Source organism: Heterocephalus glaber, unplaced genomic scaffold (assembly GCF_053883595.1).
Source record: "Heterocephalus glaber isolate CG9 unplaced genomic scaffold, H.glaber_assembly_v1.0 deba00001547, whole genome shotgun sequence".
Lineage (NCBI taxonomy): Eukaryota > Metazoa > Chordata > Mammalia > Rodentia > Bathyergidae > Heterocephalus > Heterocephalus glaber.
The window spans coordinates 7,882,775-7,902,246 of record NW_028258340.1 but is presented as its reverse complement, the minus strand read 5'-3'; the positions used below and the strand labels follow the sequence as shown (position 1 = coordinate 7,902,246).

The 19,472-nt window shown below is 38.5% G+C and overlaps 1 protein-coding gene across 5 annotated transcripts in view; it reads left to right on the top strand.

Moving 5' to 3' along the window:
• Usp9x (ubiquitin specific peptidase 9 X-linked) overlaps positions 1-19,472 on the top strand; it is a 122,895-nt gene that overhangs the window by 15,355 nt on the left and 88,068 nt on the right. For all 5 annotated transcript variants that reach the window (XM_087189846.1, XM_004850015.4, XM_004850014.4 and 2 more), the window contains exons 2-4: positions 10,414-10,667; positions 14,992-15,137; positions 17,208-17,287. In XM_087189846.1, coding sequence (XP_087045972.1) covers positions 10,572-10,667; positions 14,992-15,137; positions 17,208-17,287 — 322 coding nt within the window. In that variant the 5' untranslated portion in view covers positions 10,414-10,571. The remainder of the gene's footprint in view (positions 1-10,413; positions 10,668-14,991; positions 15,138-17,207; positions 17,288-19,472) is intronic.

Below are 19,472 nucleotides of genomic sequence, written 5' to 3'. Positions count from 1 at the left end.
CGTCTGTCTCTTGTTCCGGCCCGGCCCCCCCAGGTCTTTTGTTTTGAGACAAGGCCTTGCTGAGTTGCCCAGGCGGGCCTCCTGCTAGCCCTCCTCCTGCCTTGGCCTCCCAAGTAACTAGAATTACAGGTATGTGCCACCACTCCTAGCTTTTGATTAGAAATTGTCATATTTTCCTTTATGTTAAGCATGGTTTCACATGTAAATGTTATAGCCTGTACTAATGAAGACTGCTTTGTGTTTTACATGATGCTTTGGGATGTAAATTTCCCCACATTCTGATCTAATTAAATTCTGATGTTTGTCAGGGTAACCTCCGGCACCAGTGTTTGAAGTTTGAGGTTTATTCTGACCGCAGGAAGGTTGTTCTTAGCTGTGTTTCTAGTTCTCTCTGGTAAACTGCTAGCTAGGTGGTTTAACTTGTTGCCTTCGTGAAACTACCAGCCTCTTAGTAATCCAAATACTGTAGTCAGCTTAAGGGAACTTAACGAAGCTCTCTGTTTGATGGTGGCCCACTTCTTTCAGAGAAATTCCACTTTGAACTGCCTCTGGTCTTCTTAGCCTATTTCCTGTCAGGGATCTTGGTCTTGTGGGTGAGGTAGGGGTGATGGCCGTTAGGCCTATCCTGTTCTTAGCTTGCTATACCTCCACAAGTGAGGTCTGGGTGGAGAGTAAGGGCCTGAGACTCCTCTGCCACTCAAAGCTGAGGGTGATGAGAAATGCTGGTGCCTTCCTCTCCTGGAGCTGAGGAGCCCACGAGTATTTTTGCTGTATTTGCCTGCCATGGATCTTCTGTCCTGCTGAGTTGGCTTCAGTGCCAGACTGTTCATACTGAGGTATGGTAGATTTTCCTGATTAAAAGCTTCTTTGTTTGCTGTATGCCCTTAGGACAATTTCCAGAGATTTTAAATGTTGTTTTGTCTTTCAAAAATAATTTTCACCTGTTACGGTGGTTTCCCAGTGAAACCGCCGCAGACCTTATCATGCTTTCATTCCAGAAATCATTTTTAATGTAAAATTACTCAAACTGAGTATAACCACTCAAAACTTTGTGTTTGAGAATGCAAGTATAAAAGCTTCCAGTACCCTAATTGTGTTCACTTTATCTGACAGACCTGAGAAGTTTTGAATGAGAATATTTGACTAATTGTCAAGCATTTCTAAATGAATATAAATTTTTATTGCCAGAAAGAATTTCAAGTGCAAGGTACAGTTCTGTTGCAGTGACTTCTAGGAAGTAGCCTAGATGTATACAGTGATGTCAGTGACAAAAATTAGGGGTGTTATTTCAAATAGTATTGAAAATAGAATGAACATTTAGCTCAAGTAGCACATTTGAATTTAACAAAGATTAATTGGGTATCTTCATTTGCATTTTCTGAATTATTGATTGGATGTGAGGCTATCTAGAGCTAACATCACACTTGGGAGGGCCTATACTTAAATATGATTGCCTTGACTGGCTTTGTGTCTAATTTATCACAGTAATGTAGAGTAAGAGCAGTGCTGGTAGAGCTAGGAAAAGAAAATCCTTTACTCTTCAGGAAAGGTTACATTTTAAATTACTTAGGAATGTTGAGATTTATAGCTATGGACTCGATTATAGTATTAAATACTATATTTCAAACTAATATGAACTTTTTATCTCTCCGTTGAACAGTAATTTTTATATGACCCCCCCCCGTTCCAGTCCTATACTGAGCTATATCCATAGCTCTTTTAATTGATTTATTTTTGAGATATAAGATCTTACTAAGTTGCCTGTGTGGCACTTGTACTTGGAATCCTTGTACCTCAGCTTCTTAAAGTGCTGGAATTACAGGCATGCACCACTATGCCCAGCTGTTTTAATCACTTTTTCGTTGCTGGGACAAAATGCTTGACACCTACAACTTGAAGGACATTATTTTGGCTCACGTTGTTAATCCATACTTGGCTGGCTCCAAAGCAGAAAGGCATGGTGGAAGGGTCTGGCAGAGGAAAGCTACTCACATCGTGGCAGCCAGGAAGCAGAGAGAAAAGAGAAGGAGGGTCCTCCCAGGTCAGGCCCTCAGTGATCCAACTCCTCTGACCCAGACCCCCCCACCTCCCAGCAACACATGAAAACCCATCGCCTTCCACAAGCCCCACTCCCATCTGACAGTGTGAGGCTCTTGAGGGACGTCTAGCCCTAAACTATAACACCAGCTATGGACATAATTTCTAATAATGCCATATTGTTTTAGGAATACAGGTAACTGTGTTTTGAAAGAATACATAATATGAGGAAAATCATGAATTAAGTGAAGATTCCAGTTTTGTAAAACATTTCTGCATCAAAAATGTTGATACAGTTTATCTCTGGGGTGGGGATATGCTAAGATTAATGGTAGGTTTTTTCTTCCTTATTTGCTAGCATTATTAATGTATGGTATGGTGGTTAAAACTGGGATACTACTAGAGCTTGTACTTGCCTGGATTCAAATGCTGGATCTACCATGTTGACAGTTTGTTCTCTGTGCCACAGTTATTCATGAAATGAATCAGTACAATTCTGATGATTAAGTAATTTGCTTAGAATAGTGCCTGGCACAAAACAAACACATTTTAACTATTAATAAGAAAAATTCTAATTATGTCAACCTGGCTGTAGTAGTGAAATAGAAGAATGAGAGAGAAAATTGGAAAAATAGGTTAAAAGCTGATTGTGAATTTTTTATTTTTGTATTCTGCCTCGTACAGTTTTGGGATTTGGGTAGTTTCTGTGTGTGTCTTTTCTCATGTTGTGTGGGAAAACTACTGTCATACAGGATACTTTTTCTTCCAGGCGACAATACATACACAGTTTGCCTTTAAAATCATATTAAATCTGTCATAGCAATAGTAACTTAATTTAAAATTCAGAAAGAGCTAAGTACTCTTGACTTAAAAGAGTATTTCACGCTCTAAAATGGTTATTTTGAAAGAAAGCTTAGTTATTCAAAAGATGGTTCTTACTGAATTATAAAGTTGGAACAGTGATACATTTTACATTAAAATCTTGACAGTGTAATTTAAACATTGCCTTCTTTCCTCTGTATGTTAGTATGGTAATTGCAAAATAACTTAGTTTGCCTAAGACAGGTGTAATTAAGTTTAAAAAGTTAAAAGTTGTGAGATCTAATGCCTGATACGGCTAAGTACACCTTGTGTTGTACAGTTAATGTCTCTTGCCTCTGTTAAGTTATTTTAAGAATGGAAAAACAATGATTATATATGTCAGTTAAACATAAAAAGACCTTTGAAAGGAAGAAAACAATTGAATCATTTTACCCCCTTGAGTTTGGTACATAAAACCAAAATAGATAAAATTTACGTTAATTTCCATCTGTGAATTTAAGGATGATCTAGAGACCAGTTTGTTGTTTTTTTGTTTTGTTTTGTTTTTTGGTACCAGGGATCAAACTCGAGTCCTTGAGCTTGCAGGGCAGGCTGAGCTAAATCCCCGGCCCCCAACTGTTGCTTTTTTTACTACCTAGCCTGTCAAGATGATTCAACAAGAGCAGTTATTTGACGAATTGTGCTATATTCTCCTCTGCTTAGAACAATGTGTGGCCCATTATACAGATGCTCACTGTGTATTTCTTGAATGACTCAGCATTGAATTTCTATTTGAACATTTTTGAATGAGAGGAAAGAATTTTAGAAGGATATAACAGCTACCTGACAAATTACAAAGAGAGATTTATTTTGGCTTACAATTTTGGAGGTTTCAGTCCATAATTCATTGGTTGGCCTTGTTGCTTTGGGCCTGTGGTAAGGCAGCATATCATGGCTACAACACAGTAAAATGTTCTCCTCAGGGCCAGTAGGCAAAAGAGGTGGAGGAAAAGGGCTGGGACCTAATTATACCTTTCAAGGAGATGTTCTCTCACCCACAGTGTCCTGAAGACCAAGCCTTTAATACATGGGCCTTTGTTGGGACCCTTATCATGGCTACAACACAGTAAAATGTTCTCCTCAGGGCCAGTAGGCAAAAGAGGTGGAGGAAAAGGGCTGGGACCTAATTATACCTTTCAAGGAGATGTTCTCTCACCCACAGTGTCCTGAAGACCAAGCCTTTAATACATGGGCCTTTGTTGGGACCCTTAGCCAAACCACAGCAGTATACTACTCTCACACATAAAATCCTAGAGGATTTCATTGTGTAAGAGAAAGGTTCTGGAACATGGGGAAGTTTTGAGCACAGAGAAATAGTGCCTGGGTAAGGAAGAACCATTCTTTCTCCTGAGGGCTTTCTGTGGTACTATAAGGCTCTCTGAGTTAGAGAGCTGCTACTGAAAGTCAGTTTTGCGAAGTTTAAAATACATAAATGGTTTGCCACTTACATAATGCTAGATTATTTAAAAGAATATAGTCCAGCCCTCCCCTAAGTAAAGGTGATGCTTTTCCTATCATAGATTATGTTAAGATGCTACATTTGAATATGAAAAAAATGCGATGTGTCCTAAAAGCAATCTAATATTGCTAGTTTGGTTATATTTTTGTATTGCAGAAAGTCCAAGATGCTTTCTGCCTATTCAATACTTTTAAAAATTCTTTATGAAACAAAGCTTAACTTTATGCAGTAAAATTTCACATTGTGATTCATTGAATATGAGCATTCCTATAGAAGGCAGTGATTATTGTGTCAGATTTTAAATGGTTTGACTGAGCTGATCAGTTTATGTAGGATACTGCTTCTTTGTCTTGGAAGATGTCTTGCTTGTGTGCCTAAATTAGCTCAGTGACACAGGAAACAAGCTCTGTTTGAACTAAGACTGCTGCTTGAAATCAAGTAAAGCAAGTGATTCCAAGCTATTCTCCCACTTGGATTGAAAGGGATTAGTTTAAAAAGGTACTGTAGTGTAGTTATCTGTTATGAGACTTTTCCTTCATTTAAACATTTCACATTTCCAAATCATACCTGAAAATATTTTTTTTTAGTTTTTTGGTACTGGGGATCGAACTCAAACTCGGGACCTGGTGCTTTCGAGGCAGACGCCGGAACCACTGAGCTAAATCCCCGGCCCTTCTTTCGCTTTTCTATCAGGTATTCTACAAGGTTCTTGAATATTTAAGGAATGAATTTTAAAATAATATTTTCAGGGCTGGGACTTTAGCTCAGTGGTTCCAGCGCCTGCCTTGTAAGCGGCAGGTCCCGAGTTTGATACCTGCTACCAAAAAAAAAAAAAAAAAAAAAGAAAATGGAAAGAAAATTACATTTTCACAGAATTACTGTGTGCAGGGTATTTGTGAGACACCTTTTATTAAAATCTCATGACATTTTTGTGGGTATCATAGTTCAATTTTAAGAATTGGAAAAAAGATTATAATTTACTTTTTAGGTAGACAAATTATAAGTAGCAGAGGTAAGATTTTGAATAAGAGTTAGGTTTGAATGCAGTTAGGTTTGCTCTTTCACAGCCTAGCATGGTAAGGGAAGGGTATCAAATTCTTACAGAGATGCTTTTAAAAATAGCAGAATACAGCAGGTGTGCTGTGCTGAGACCTTATATACCTGTCCAGCAACAGTGGAAATGTAGAAATGAGAACTTGACCAAGGTAGAAGGAACAGAGGAAGCAAGAGCTAGAAAGGTGAAACAGTATGAGTAGAGATGATAAGCAGCTTGAGTTTGCTGATTGAATGTCCTACAGGAGGTAGATAGTGATTTAATTCTGTGGTCTGAGAGAAAGTTGTGTTTGAGAGTTTTCACACTGCCACTTTTGCCATTTATCTTACAGTTTAAAAGAATTCTTAGTTATCTGTATAGTTTTGTCTAGAATAGTTTTTCTCCTCACTTTTGGCAGATTTTTTTTCTTTTGTACTGGGGATTAAACCCAGAAGTGCTGAGCTTATATCCTCAGACCTTTTTAATTTTACTTTGAGGCAGCATCTCACTAAGTTGCACAGGCGGGCCTCAAACTTGGAATCCTCCTGCCTCATCCTCTGGAGTAGCTGTGATTACAGGCATGTGCTACTGTCCCCAGCTTGCCAGATATTTTTGATCAAGGCTATTTGGAGTCCTATATGCCTCACTTATCTGTATGTCAAGTTCTTTTCCCCTGCTTGGGAAGTTTTCTGCCATTATTTCTGTGAAGAGTTTTTTTATGTCATCTGCACTCTCTCCTGTTTCTTCATTGACTCCAATCAGCCTTATGTTATTCTTCTTTGCATCGTCTAACAGCTGGTGGATTGATTTCTTGTGTTCCCTTATAATCTTGAAGCAATTTTTCTTTTCCTGGTCACTAATTGCAATCTTATCTTCTATATCTGAAATTCTGTCTTCACATTGGCTCATTCTGCTGTGTAGACTTTCAATGGAGTTTTTCATCTCCTGGAAATTATTTCCATCTGTTTTATGGATTCCATTTGTTTCCTATGTTGGGTTTCCATCATGTTCCTCAGTTCCTCTCTAGATTTATTAATCATGTCTTGCACTAGGAGCACAATTTCTCCCGTTATCTGAGAAATTATTTCTGATTTCATTTTTTCCAAATCCCCTTTTGTTGCCATTTCAGTGGGTCCAGGTGGTTGAGTATCAGAGTGTTCCATCTCCTTTCCCTTTGGGGTTGCTGTAGGTGATCTGGAAGTCTGGTTTTGAAACTTATTTGCATGTTTTCTCATTTCGACTGGGGGGCAGGGGGGAGGTGTTCTGTTGGCGCCCGTGCCGATCACCTCCTCTGAGCTGGGAGAGGTGGGACAGGGGCTGGGAGCAGTGGTAGGGATGGTGGCCCAGAAGGCGGCCCAAAAGCCCTTTCCTGTGGTCTGGGAGCAGCGGGAGGGATGGTGGCCAGGAAGCCCCTTCCTCTGGACCAGGAACTGTGGGATGGTGACTCAGAAGCCCCTACCTCTGGGCCGGGAGCTGTGGGAGTTGCCAGATATTTTTTATTTGTCTATAGATGGAGGGTAATTGGATTACATGTGGATGGAATATTTCCAGTCAACAATTTAAGGCTAGGGTAACTTCCCTGTGTGCTAGCCTACTAACTGCAAAATAATTTACCGATAGTTTGCCTAAGGCAATTGTAGTTAGGTAGAATTTAAAAAGTTAAAAGTAGTGAGGTCTAGTGCCTGGTGAGTCTTATCACAGATACCTGTAACCAGTGTCACCATCTGTTTCCAGAACTTTTTCATCTTCTTGAACTGAAGCTCTGTGTCTTGTAAATAGTAACTCTCCATTCTTCCTGGCCTCTGAAAACCACCATTCTTTCTGTCAAGAGTACAGCTATTTCTGGGTTTCCTTGTAAGTGAGGTCATCAATTATTTGACCTGTTTTGACTGACTGATTTCATTTAGCATAATGCCCTCAAGGTTAATTCACATGGTAGCATTTGTCAGTTACCTGTTTTTGTTGTTGTTGGGTACCAGGGATTGAACTCAGGACCTTGTGCTTGCGAGGCAGGCGGCGCACCACCGAGCTAAATCCCTGGCCCCAATTACCTTCCTTTTTTTAAGAGACCTATTCCATTGTGTTTATGTACAGCATTTTGTCTATTTATCTGTCAGTGGACACTTGGGCTGCTTTCCTGGACTTTTTTTTTTTTTAAGAGATGGTTGGTTTAGTGAACAAGATGATAGAATTAGTTCTTTCAACTTCTGCCTATATTTGGATCAAGTCACATAACAACTTAGAGCCCTGATTTTTTAATTTGTAGAAATACAAATTTTTACATAAATGGTAAAGGTTTACCCAAAGAATGCTAGAGTATTTTAATTTTGGTGTGGCTTAATATCCCACCACCCTCACTTGTCCTGTACTGTTACTGGCCACTTAGGTTCCTGTGCTTGTCACTGACCAAATCAAAGGAGACCATGTATTTGGTAAAAAGGAAAACAGATTTATTCAAAGCTAGCTCTGAGGAGAAGGAGGGGGAGCCCATTTGCCTCAAATCATCATCTCACCCTGTACAGGTGTGTTGGGGCCTTTTGTAATAAGGAGCAGTGTGGGAGAGAATACAATGAAACAATAGACATTTTAAGGTTAGTTCTATCCCTTCTAGGACCCAGACCTCTCCCTCCCTTGCCTAAGGGAATGAAATTAGCCTTGACCTCAGGGTGCCAGGATCTATACACTCTGTCCATTCTTGGAGTAGTGGAGAGGTTGGAGAGCCATTTATGCCCTAGGCCTGAGAAAGTTTGGAAGCCACTTGACTCCAAAGGAGAAAAATCTAATTTCTAAGCTCCATTTTGCAATGCTGGCTATAATACTTCGGAATATACTATGCTGCTTCTCTCCTGCCCCCAAAATTGTGACACAGGAAGGAGGGTGGTAGTGGGTAGAGGTATTGTTTATTTTAGAAATAAAAGGACTCTTAGTTGATGGTAGTGAATCAATCTGCTACCCCAGTGGTGGCGAACCTATGGCATGTGTGCCACAGCAGTATATTTGTATCATTGAAAGCTCTAAAAGGTTCACCATCACTGTTCTGCTCTTGTGACTGAAGACACTAAGCTTTGCCTGAATTCCAGACTTACAGAATCAGTTGTCTAGTGGATGGATCATTTCACCTCCATTTCATTGTTAAAAACTATACCATCATCAGCATCACTACTACCTGCCACTATCACCCTTTCCAAAAGAAACATGGAGTCCAGTTTCCTTTAAGCCAGGGAAGCTATAAGGTTCAAGAAGGGAGGCTAGGTTAGTCTCAGCCAATTGTCTGATGCTGAGAAGAGTAGATAGGTGAATACTGGGAAGCAGTCATTTGATCAATTTGTAGACCATTGATCTGTGCACCAGACCTGTTCCCCACCCTTCCCCCAGTGAACATACTGGCAAAGCTTTGTATGTACTTTTTTTTTTTTTTTTTTTTTTTTGTTACCAGGGATTGAACTCGGAACCTTGTGCTTGTGAGGCAGGCAGCGGAACCACTGAGCTAAATCCCCAGCCCTGTGTGTACTTTTTAAAATTACATCCTTCAGGCCGGGGATTTAGCTCAGTGGTTTCGATGCCTGCTGCGCAAGTGCAAGGACCTGAGTTCAGTCCCCGGTACCAAAAAAAATACTAGTGTTTTGTGTGTGTGTTTTTCAAAGTTATCTAATAACTTTATTGTAGTTTCTTTCCCCATTTATCCACAATTTATTCTTTTTGTGTAGTATAAGGTACACTTTACTTGGTTTGAAAATGATAGAGAACTTGAAGAGTAAGAAGTCATAGTCAGATCTGAGTGAAAGTTGGCTCCATATAACTTAGACCAGCCCTGCTGCTCTTATGTTTGACTCTGTAAAATGGAGGTAATAGTACTTCTGTGCTGCATAGATTAGGAGTGTGAATTAGTAAGTTATAGCATGGCATTTGGAAACCTCTTCTTGTACTTTGTAGATGTGACATTTTGCTCACCTAAGTGTCTTGTGATAAACATGGTATTTGGGTATTAATATTAGGCAGGTGAGCCCTAGGTATGTTTTGTATATTTGGTCTTGAATATCTTAAACCAGGTTATGATTTTAAAACTTACAAATGAAGCATTGCCATGTGTGTGGGAAAGCAACCTTTCTCTCCCCTCCTTCAAGTTATATATTTCAATGATAACTGTATATGGACTATGTTGGGCAAAATGGCCAGTATGGTCACCTTACTTAGAACCAAATACAGTCAATCAGCTGAGTTTTGCCATCTAGTGACAACATTGGAATCAGGAGATTTTTTTAAAAGCACTGTTATGTAGGCCTTACAACTAAATGATGTTATTCCATCTAGAGAGGAACCTGGGGGTCAGTTTTATTAAAAGCACCTCAAATGATTTTACTGTGCAGCTAAAGATGAAACTCATTGGTCTAATGAAAATAGAATTTGAGGGTTTGGTGGCATTCTTCTATACACCGTTGCTAGGTTACAAAGTATTGTTACTAAACAGTTGTGGCCTGTATCCCTGGTAGGGCTTCAGGAGTACCTATACCAAAATCTTGTAAAAAGTGGAGACCTGAGGTCACTTGACAAGTTCAGTTGTGTTGGAGTACTAGTATATACTTTGTACTCTCCTAAGAAAAACATCCCCCAAAGAGTTTTGCGGGGGAGGTTCTTGAGGGTTTTTTGTTTTTTTGCTGGAGATGGGTGGTTACATAGAAAGTTATACTTGTATATTTTCTTGGAACAATGGCTGGTGTATCATTATCTGTTTATTATATTGAATGTGGTAATGAAACTAACTTCACTTTCCTCTCTCTCTCTTTTTTTTTTTTTTTTTTGAGACCGGGTCTAGCTATATAGTTGAGGCAGGCCTTGAACAGGCAGCCATCCTCCTACCTCAGCCTCCTGAATGCTGGGATTACAGGCGGGCGCCACCACGCCTGGCTTTCCCTCTCATTTCTATAGCCATCTCCTGACTTGATTTACTTGCTGATACTACATTTGCAGTTTTAATTCATGTTTTTCATATCTAAAACAAATGTACTTTTTTTTCCTCTTATAGGTTATGCAATGGTCTCTGCAAGATGGTTTATTCTTGAATTGGAGCTTTTTAAGACTGACAAATGCTGGTACTTCATCTTCTATAAGTGGACTATAATTTCTTTTCTCAAGACAACTACATAAGCAGACAAAATTGCAAAGATCTGTCCTGTGTCGAGTATGACAGCCACGACTCGTGGCTCTCCAGTTGGAGGGAATGACAACCAGGGCCAGGCTCCTGATGGCCAGTCTCAGCCCCCCCTCCAACAGAATCAGGTAGGGTGTTGAAGGTAATTGTTCTAGCTATGTTGGTATGTCTGCTGTGGGGTACTGAATGATGAAGCAGGTTCTGAATAAGAAGTAGCCATAAAATCATTACCTTTTTTCTACTACTTCTTCTTCTTTTGGTATTGGGGATTGAACTTGGGACCTTGCACTTACGAGGCAGGGGGCAGAATCACTGAGCTAAATCCCTGGCTTAAAATCATTATCTTTTTTTTTTCCTTTTTTTTTGTACCAGGGATTGAACTTGGGACCTTGCGCTTGCACAGCAGGCGCTGGAACCACTGAGCTAAATCCCCAGCCCTAAAATCATTATCTTTTTAAGAAAAGTGAACCATAGGTCTTGCATAGCAGCAAGAAAGTGAAAGTGTTGTGGATAGTGATGTTTGAGTGTATGATCCATTTTTCTGGTATCTAATGTTGTCATTTGTCATTAGAATTAAGTAAGCTGTGTCTGTTCTGGAGAAAATATGAAACCATGATAAACCGAAACACTTTATATCTCATAAATGTGTACAATTATAAATCACCAATTTACAGGGGTTTTTGTACTGTGGATCAAACTCGGGACCTTGTGCTTACAAGGCAGGCTGCAGCACCACTGAGCTAAATCCCTGGCCCTACAGTATTTTTTTTTTTTTTTAAAGAGCATGGATTTAAGTCATATTGCTAGTGGTTAAATTTCAGTTTTGCACTCTACTAGCTTTGAGACTTTAGGTCATTTATATAACCACTAAGTTTCAGTTTCATCTGTACAATGGGGATAATATATCACTACTTCATAGCTTTGTTAATAAGAGTTAACAATAAAATGATGTTTGCAAAGGGGTTAATGCAGATTTTGCTATCAAGATTTTGTACTGGCCTTAAACCTCTTTGGATAATTTTGTTATCCTTTGAATGAATTTATCTGTACATTTTTCATTAATTGTGTGGAAGATTTTCCTGGTGGAACCATCTGATCTGGGATTTTATTTGTGGAAAGGTTTTACTTGCACATCCAACTTTTTAAAGTAGTTTTCTGATTTTTTTTTCCCCCTTCTATTTGTGTGTCTTTTGGTAAATTGAGTGTTTCGAGGAATCTGTCCATTTCATCTAGATTGTCAAATTTGAGATACAATTGTTTATCATATCATGTGTGCACACATGTGTGCTAGGGATCAAACCCAGGGCCTTACACATGCTAAGCACATATTCTGCCACTGAACCCCCTCATCCACAATAGTATCCTTTTAATTATCTTTGTGTCTTGGGGCCTGTGGCATTTGTTTATTTCCAATAACTGTCAATTTGTGTTCTCTCTACTGATCAGTTTTTTTTAGGGGTTCACCAATTTCAGTAAACCTTTCCCAAAAAAACAGCTTTTTTGGCTTTGGTTCTCCCCACCCACTCATTTTCAACCTTATCTCGGTGATCTTTTTACTTCTTTTGGATTTGACTTGCTGTTATTTCTTGAAAGTTTAGTTAATGATTTTAGCACTTTCTCATATGTATAGTTTTATATTGGGAAGTATTAAACTAGACACTAAAATTTGTGATAGGTAGCTTAGATAGTGCTTAGGGATAGATTAGTAGGGTGTGTATATGAATCAAAATATGTTGCCTACAGTTGGTACATATTTTTGTGGACTCTTTAGTAAAGTTTTAAGGCAGATGTATTGTTATTATAGAGTTTCTAAGTTCTCATTGTCCAGCTATTACAGAATAGGTATTTCATCACTAGTCTCCTAGCTTTTTTTTTTTTTTTTGGTACTGGGGATCAAACTCAGGTCCTTGTGCTTGTGCTTGTGCTTGCGCTTGCGCAGCAGGTGGCAAAACCACTGAGCTAAATCCCCGGCCCTCTCCTAGCTTCTTTTTCACTTTGCCATTTTAGAGAAATAAGCAAATCAGGTCTCTTTACTCCAAGTGAATGTGTCAACTTTATTACTTTTTCCTCTCTAGTTCCCAATTTTAAGACATCAAATAGTAATGCATTTGGTGTTAGAGCTCAGTCTTTCTTGTGTCACAAATTTGATGGCCAGTACTCAGATTTCTTTAAGCATGATTTTGCCAAAGATTGCTTTTTTTTGGTAAGAGGGATCGAACTCGGGACCTTGTACTTGGAAGGCAGGCACAGTGCCACTGAGCTAAATCCTTGGACCCAAAGATTACTATTTTTAAACCAGGAGGTAGTAGTGAAGAGTTTGTCTCCAGCTCTGTCTCTGTATCTCTCTGGCCCCTCCTGACTCACTTGTTTTGGTGGCCTTAAATTGTTTAAACTGTTGTTCTAGTAATTATATTTCTAGGATCCTATCTTAGGAAAAAATTGAAGTTCAACATAAAGATTTATATATGAAAAAATATATTACAGCTCTATAAATTACAAAATACTAAAACATACCTTGGTCTTATTGAAGTCAAGTAATACTCTAGCCTTTTCTTACTTGAAGTTCTTGGAGTGGAACCTAGGGCCTTGTGTGTGCTAGCCAAGGGCTCTCCCAATCCAAGCCCCACCTTTTGAAATGAGGTCTCACTGTTGCTTAGGCTTGTCTTGAACTCTTGGGCTCAAGTCTCCTGCCTCACTGTCCCAGGTAGCTGGGACTATAAGTGCACCCCTGTGCCCAGCTTGGCCATTCATTTTTTTAAAATATTCTTAGTAAAAAATGGAACACTGAGATGTCTAATGGAAAGGACACAAATAAATGTAAGCAGGTATAATCTTAATTGTACTAAAAATTCATACATGTACAGTTTCCATTTAGCTCATAAAGATCACAGGAAATAACTGTTATTGGTATGCTATTACAGATTTTTGTTGTTTTGAAGTACTAGAGATTAAGACCAAGGCCGCCTCTCTGAGCTACATGCACAACCCTTTTTTATTTTGAGACAGTCTTCCTAAGTTCCCCAGGCTGTCTCAAATTTGGCAATCTTCCTACCTCAACTTCCCAAGAAGCCGGGATTATAAGCATGTACTATGCCAAGCTTCTATTACAGATGTTTTATTTATTTATTTATTTTTATTTTTTGGTACCGGGGATCGAACTCGGGTCCTTGCGCTTGCGCAGCAGGTGGCGAAACCACTGAGCTAAATCCCCGGCCCTATTACAGATGTTTTAAATTTTATTTTTGTCTATATTTTCTGTGAGCATGTGTATAATACATACGTGCTAGGAGAAAATTTTTGTTTTCAAATCAGGTTTCTACAGTTAACCTACTTTCAAGATTTCAATCGGTTGTTTCTTTTGGGATTTTAACACTTGAATTCTGTGCCTTGAGACTAGCTGTGTGGCATCTGTGCACTGTCTCCATCTCAAATAAAAATTCACCATTTGATTGCTAATTGACCTTACGAGTTCATGTACAAACTTTAAGTAGAACATATTAATGGCAGTATACCAGCTGTCTTCATGCAAACATTTACGCAAGTCTGTTGATAGTATAACTACGCAGTAGGTATTTAAATGATAGAGGAAGGGGCTCTTTTCTAAAAGAGCCATCGACCTATGGTGACTAGAAAATTTGAGTATGAATAAAAATAAATTTAAAATTTAGGTTGGTTTCATTTTGAAAGAGAAAATAGCACTTACTTTCTAAATTAAAAATAAGGATCATGGTCTGGGGGTATAGGTCAGTAGGTAGGGCACTTGCCTGGCATGTGTAAGGCCCTGGGTTCAGTCCCCAATACCAATAAGGAAGGGAGGGGTGTAATGATCATAAAAGTTTATTTAGTTTATTGTGAAAATACTATGTCCAGCTGAAGTTGGGGGAAAGAAGTGTGCTAAAAAATAAGAAAAAATGAAAATTATCTAGAAACTACAGTCATGTTTTTAAGTTACTGTTGTTGGATAATAGTGTGAGTAGGGAAATTATAGAAAAAAATATTTAGATTTTTTTTCACTTCTAATTTTAAAAGTAGAAGTTATAAATTATAACTGTTTCATATGTATGCAATAATTTGTACATCACGACAGGGGTCTTTTAATAGAAAGTATAAGCAAAGAAGTGGTATAAATTGGTTAAGAACATAGTCTTTAGAATAGACTTTCAAATCCTGACTCCAGAGTTTGAGCTGTGTAATCTTACTGAGTTTGTTTTCTCATCTATTAAACAGCAGTAGAATATTTTGTTAGACTGTTAAGGACTAAATGAAATTATTTTAAGTCACAATAGCACAGAGGTGCCCTGAAAGTCAAACTTCCATTAATACCGTTTGCAAAATTTTATAGCATTTACAACATTTTTTTCAAAATCTGCAACATTTATCTGTTGATATTTGAATTACTGAATATTGTACATATGTTAAACTTAAATCTGCATATTTAATCTTTTAATCAAGACTTCATCGCCTGATTCTTCCAATGAAAATTCCCCGGCAACTCCCCCAGATGAACAAGGGCGAGGTGATGCCCCACCACAGATTGAAGATGAGGAACCTGCATTTCCACATACTGACTTGGCAAAGTTGGATGATATGATCAATAGGTGAGTCGGTTTTGTCTTTATAATGTATGTCGCATACAAATGAGTTTCTCAGCATTGTGCCTGATAGTGGATAAGAGTGAAGAGGAATGTCACAGTAACACCACTGCTACTTCGATTGTCTCACAGTCACTGCCAAGTGCTTTGGTTCTTAATGGATTTAATAAATAAAAGTGTTTTTAGATTAATGATAATCCTAGGTGGTGTGTTTCTGAAGTAGAACTAGAACTGTTTGTGTCAGTTCCCTTTTCTAGAGTTTTTTTCTCATCAGGGTGGTTGCTGGATGACTAATAACATTGAGGTGGCCCTGAGATAAACCAGGTTATGAGGAGACTTAGTTCCTCAGAGCCTGCCCTTTGTGAACCCAGAGTGAAGCTTTAAGCTTCTGTGTAGGACAAGAAAAAGACTTTAAGAAAGTAAGAGAAGAGCATGTCAAGGAGCCAGCCCCATATGGGTGTGGGCCTTGTTAAAGAAAAAATAGTCCACTTTTTGGCCAGGCCTTGCTACACCACACCCTCTAGTTGGCTGTTCTCCTGCGGGACCCTGCCTCATCTGTGGGAGGAGGTGAGTTTGGCCTGGCCATAGTGATCTACAACACATTGCTCCCAACAGGTATGGTCTTCCCTGGGTCCACGGGCTGTGCAAGGAAATTCTAGAGAGGTGTGACACATTCCCTGCCCCCCCCAAAAGGAAAGTAATGAATACACTCTTACAGGCACTTGTCTGACCAAGTTTTCTTCATTGTATTTTCACTTTGCGTGCATAATGTCAGGGGAGATAAATACCCTTTGCCTTTAAAATGTGAATGCATAAGTATGTTAAACATAGAACTGTATTAGGTAGGTATGTTTCTCTTAATTTCCCTCTTTTTTTCACATGTCCCAACCAAAAGTTACTGTTAACAATTAGGGATACATTCTTGCAGATTATCTTTGAGTTTACTATTGCTTTTGCTATAGATAGGATTGTTACTATAATTTTGTAACTCATTTTCCTCACTTCATTTATCTTGAATGTTTTTCCTTTAAATAGTTAGCTCATTGTTTTTAATAGTATATTTAAAATAATACATTATATATGATTCTGGAAGCTACGTATAGTACAATGAATTATGACCAAAAACTGTGTAAAGATGTTTGTAATGGCCCTTCACTGTTCTCTGTAGCAGAGACGTCAAAACAGAAGGTGGTATGGTTGCTCTTCAATTTAACTGGGGCTTGTTGGTAAAGTACTCACTATCTAGACTAGAGGACTGCATCCATATTGTCTTTAAGGGAAAAAAATACAGAGGATTTTTTAAAAAATGACAAAGGTCATATACATTTGTTTTTAACAGATTATCTGGTAATGGAATGCCTTATTAAATTACAAGGAGTATTTTGTCAGGTCTTAGGATAGAGTTTAATAAAAGATAAATGGAAGAAAGCTGGGTGTTCTAGGGACCAGTGGGTGAATTGGGTGTTGGTTAGGAGGAAAGGGTAGGAAAAAGATGGACAACTCGATGATTGGGCCAGGACTAGGACCAAGGAGAAAGTATCACTTGGGTGTAGGTTGCATCCCTGTTTGAGGGAGGAAGGCATCTGTAGAAACATGGAGGCTGCAGACCATTGCTCACCTAACCTTCAGAAAAAGTCTGTGGATTATGATGAATTGAGGCATAAATCATTTCTTTGCCTCCTGAAGTTTTTGTTCTTTATGAAGTTCAAGATATGTCTCCTCTAATCTGAATTCTGAAAGAGCCCTTTCCTATGAACTTCAGTAAGAGGCATCTATGATATATAATTAACTGATAATTATAGTACTTTGCTATACTTTATTGAAATGATTTAATTTTATTCCCTCATTGCTGTATCTTTCATGAAGTCTTTAAGAAATTCTGTTTGTAGAGACAATAGATGGTGCTTGGTCACACAAAGCAGATACTCTGTCAACCTGGTTCTTTTAATACAGTACTTTGTTATTTTGGTATTAATATTTTCACAGCAAGGTAAGTAACTATAATTAGTAGCTCATTTATAGTGCCTCTTATAATCACAAACAGTAAGCATCTTTTTATTTTATAAAAACTCTTAGGCCTCGATGGGTGGTTCCAGTTTTGCCAAAAGGGGAATTAGAAGTACTTTTAGAAGCTGCTATTGATCTTAGTAAGAAAGGTAAGTTTTGATGTTGTCATACTTTGCATAATTTATGCTACTACATATATAGTTTACTTTATCCCTGTTATAAACACAAGCTGTGGGGCCCGGGGATTTAGCTCAGTGGTTCTGCCGCCTGCCTTGAAAGCGAAAGGTCCCGAGTTTGATCCCTAGTACCTTAAAAATAAATAAATAAAAATAAAAAAATAAACACAAGCAGTGGCTTATAAGGCCTTCAGGGGTATTTATGAACTCTGAAGACATTCAATTTGTGAATATTCATATTTCTAAGGAACAGTTCTATTGCTTAGTCCTATTTGTAAAAAGGTTATCACTCAAAGGTTACACTTTATTTTTAAATGAGGGTCCGTTTTATGAGGTATGATAATACATGAAAGAACATTTTACAGTTAAGTACTCTAAATGATGGATGCTCTGGACTTCAGATATAACTGGCTTTGCTTGTGTCTTTATCCTGAGCCATTTCTGATCTTAAGATACGCGCTATGTAAATCTACAAATTCTGTACACTTGCCCTTTGTGAATCAAAGGACCTGTGTACCTAACCTAGTAGTCTTCATCCATGATCCTTTGAATAAGGATTGTCATTTTATTAATACTGTGTTTTAAAACTAAATTATTTTGAGTTTTAGTTTTTTTGAAACAAGAGTCTCACTCTGTAGTTCAGGCTGGCTTCAAACTCACTATGTATCCCAGGCTGACCTCGAACTTGTGGCTATCCTCCTGTCTTAGCTTTGTGAGTGCTAGGATTATAGGTGTGCACCACCACATCCAGCTTCTACATGTGGTCTTACTAATGCACAGAAATGGTGTGATTTTTCTCTAAAAGACTTGAAAGATGAGATTCTATGTTTTTAAAAAATTTAAAAGCCAATGAAAAGGAATCCGGTATTTTTATTCAGTTCAGAAGTAAAACAATATAGGAATTAATCTTTTTGCTTACCAGGCATGGTGGCGCATGCCTGTTATCCCAGCACTGGGAGTGCTGAGGCAGAAGGATTGCTGCAAGTTCAAGGTCAACCTGGGCTTACACAGTTCAAGGCCAGTCTGAACTACGTAGCAAGACTCTGTCTCAAAAAATAAAATAAAATTACTTTGCTCTACTTTAGGGTACAATTTTTTGAATTATCTTAGCAGAGAACTATTACTATAATACTCTGATTTTTAAGGCATTGGAGATTAAAAAGCAGTAACAATTTCATTTTCTGAAATAGGATAGCCATGTGTGTTAGCTTTTTACTGTAACAAATACCTAAGGTAATGAGCTTATATCTTACAGCTGTGGAGGTTTCATTCCATGTTCTGTTGGCCCTGTTGCTTTGGGCCCATGGTGAGACAATGTCATGGGGTGTATATGGTGGAGGAATGTTACCTTCTAGTGGCCAAGAAGTGCAAGAGAGGGTGAGAGATATTGATGTCCCACATTTACCTCTGAGGGCGTGCCTCCAATGTCCTAAGACCCCCTCTCTAGCCAGTAGTGGTGAACCTATGGCACGCGTGCTGCAGTGGGCTGTTTGTATCATTGAAAGCTCCAAAAGGTTCGCCATCACTGCTCTAGGCTTGCTCTCCACGTTTCCACTCCTTTTATAACTTTCAATAGATATTATAACAACTAGAGTTAATAATGAATCCATCTTACTCCCTCTCAAGGGGAAAATTTCATTTATCTTGTAATACTACTCTTTTTGTTTAAAGTGTTCCCACCGCCCTGAACCAAAGTAGGACTGTCCCACCTTGCCCTGTCCCACTCTGGCCAATGGGACAGGCATATTTGTAACACCAGTGGTTTATGCCACCCTACAGTGAGACATAGGAATTATGACCCAGTTGTGAATGTTTTTATTAAATGTTTCATTAAAGAATATGTCCTTATGCCTTATACAGAGAGTCTTTTTTTTTTTTTTCCCAGTACTGGGGATCAAACTTAGGACCTTGGAAGGCAGAAACACTGCCACTGAGCTAAATCCCTGGCCCATCCTTGTGCCTTATCTTAAGAAAAGTTAACCAAATTACACTTGTCTTCCACTACTCAAATATATTATTCAATTTAGCAAATTTTTGAAAACTTATGTGCTAGTCATGCTCTAAATCCTGACTACAAAATAATAGGTAAAGACAGATAATGATATTTAATTGCATTGACATTCAGTGGATTTGTATCCTTCTCCCTTCCTTATTTTCT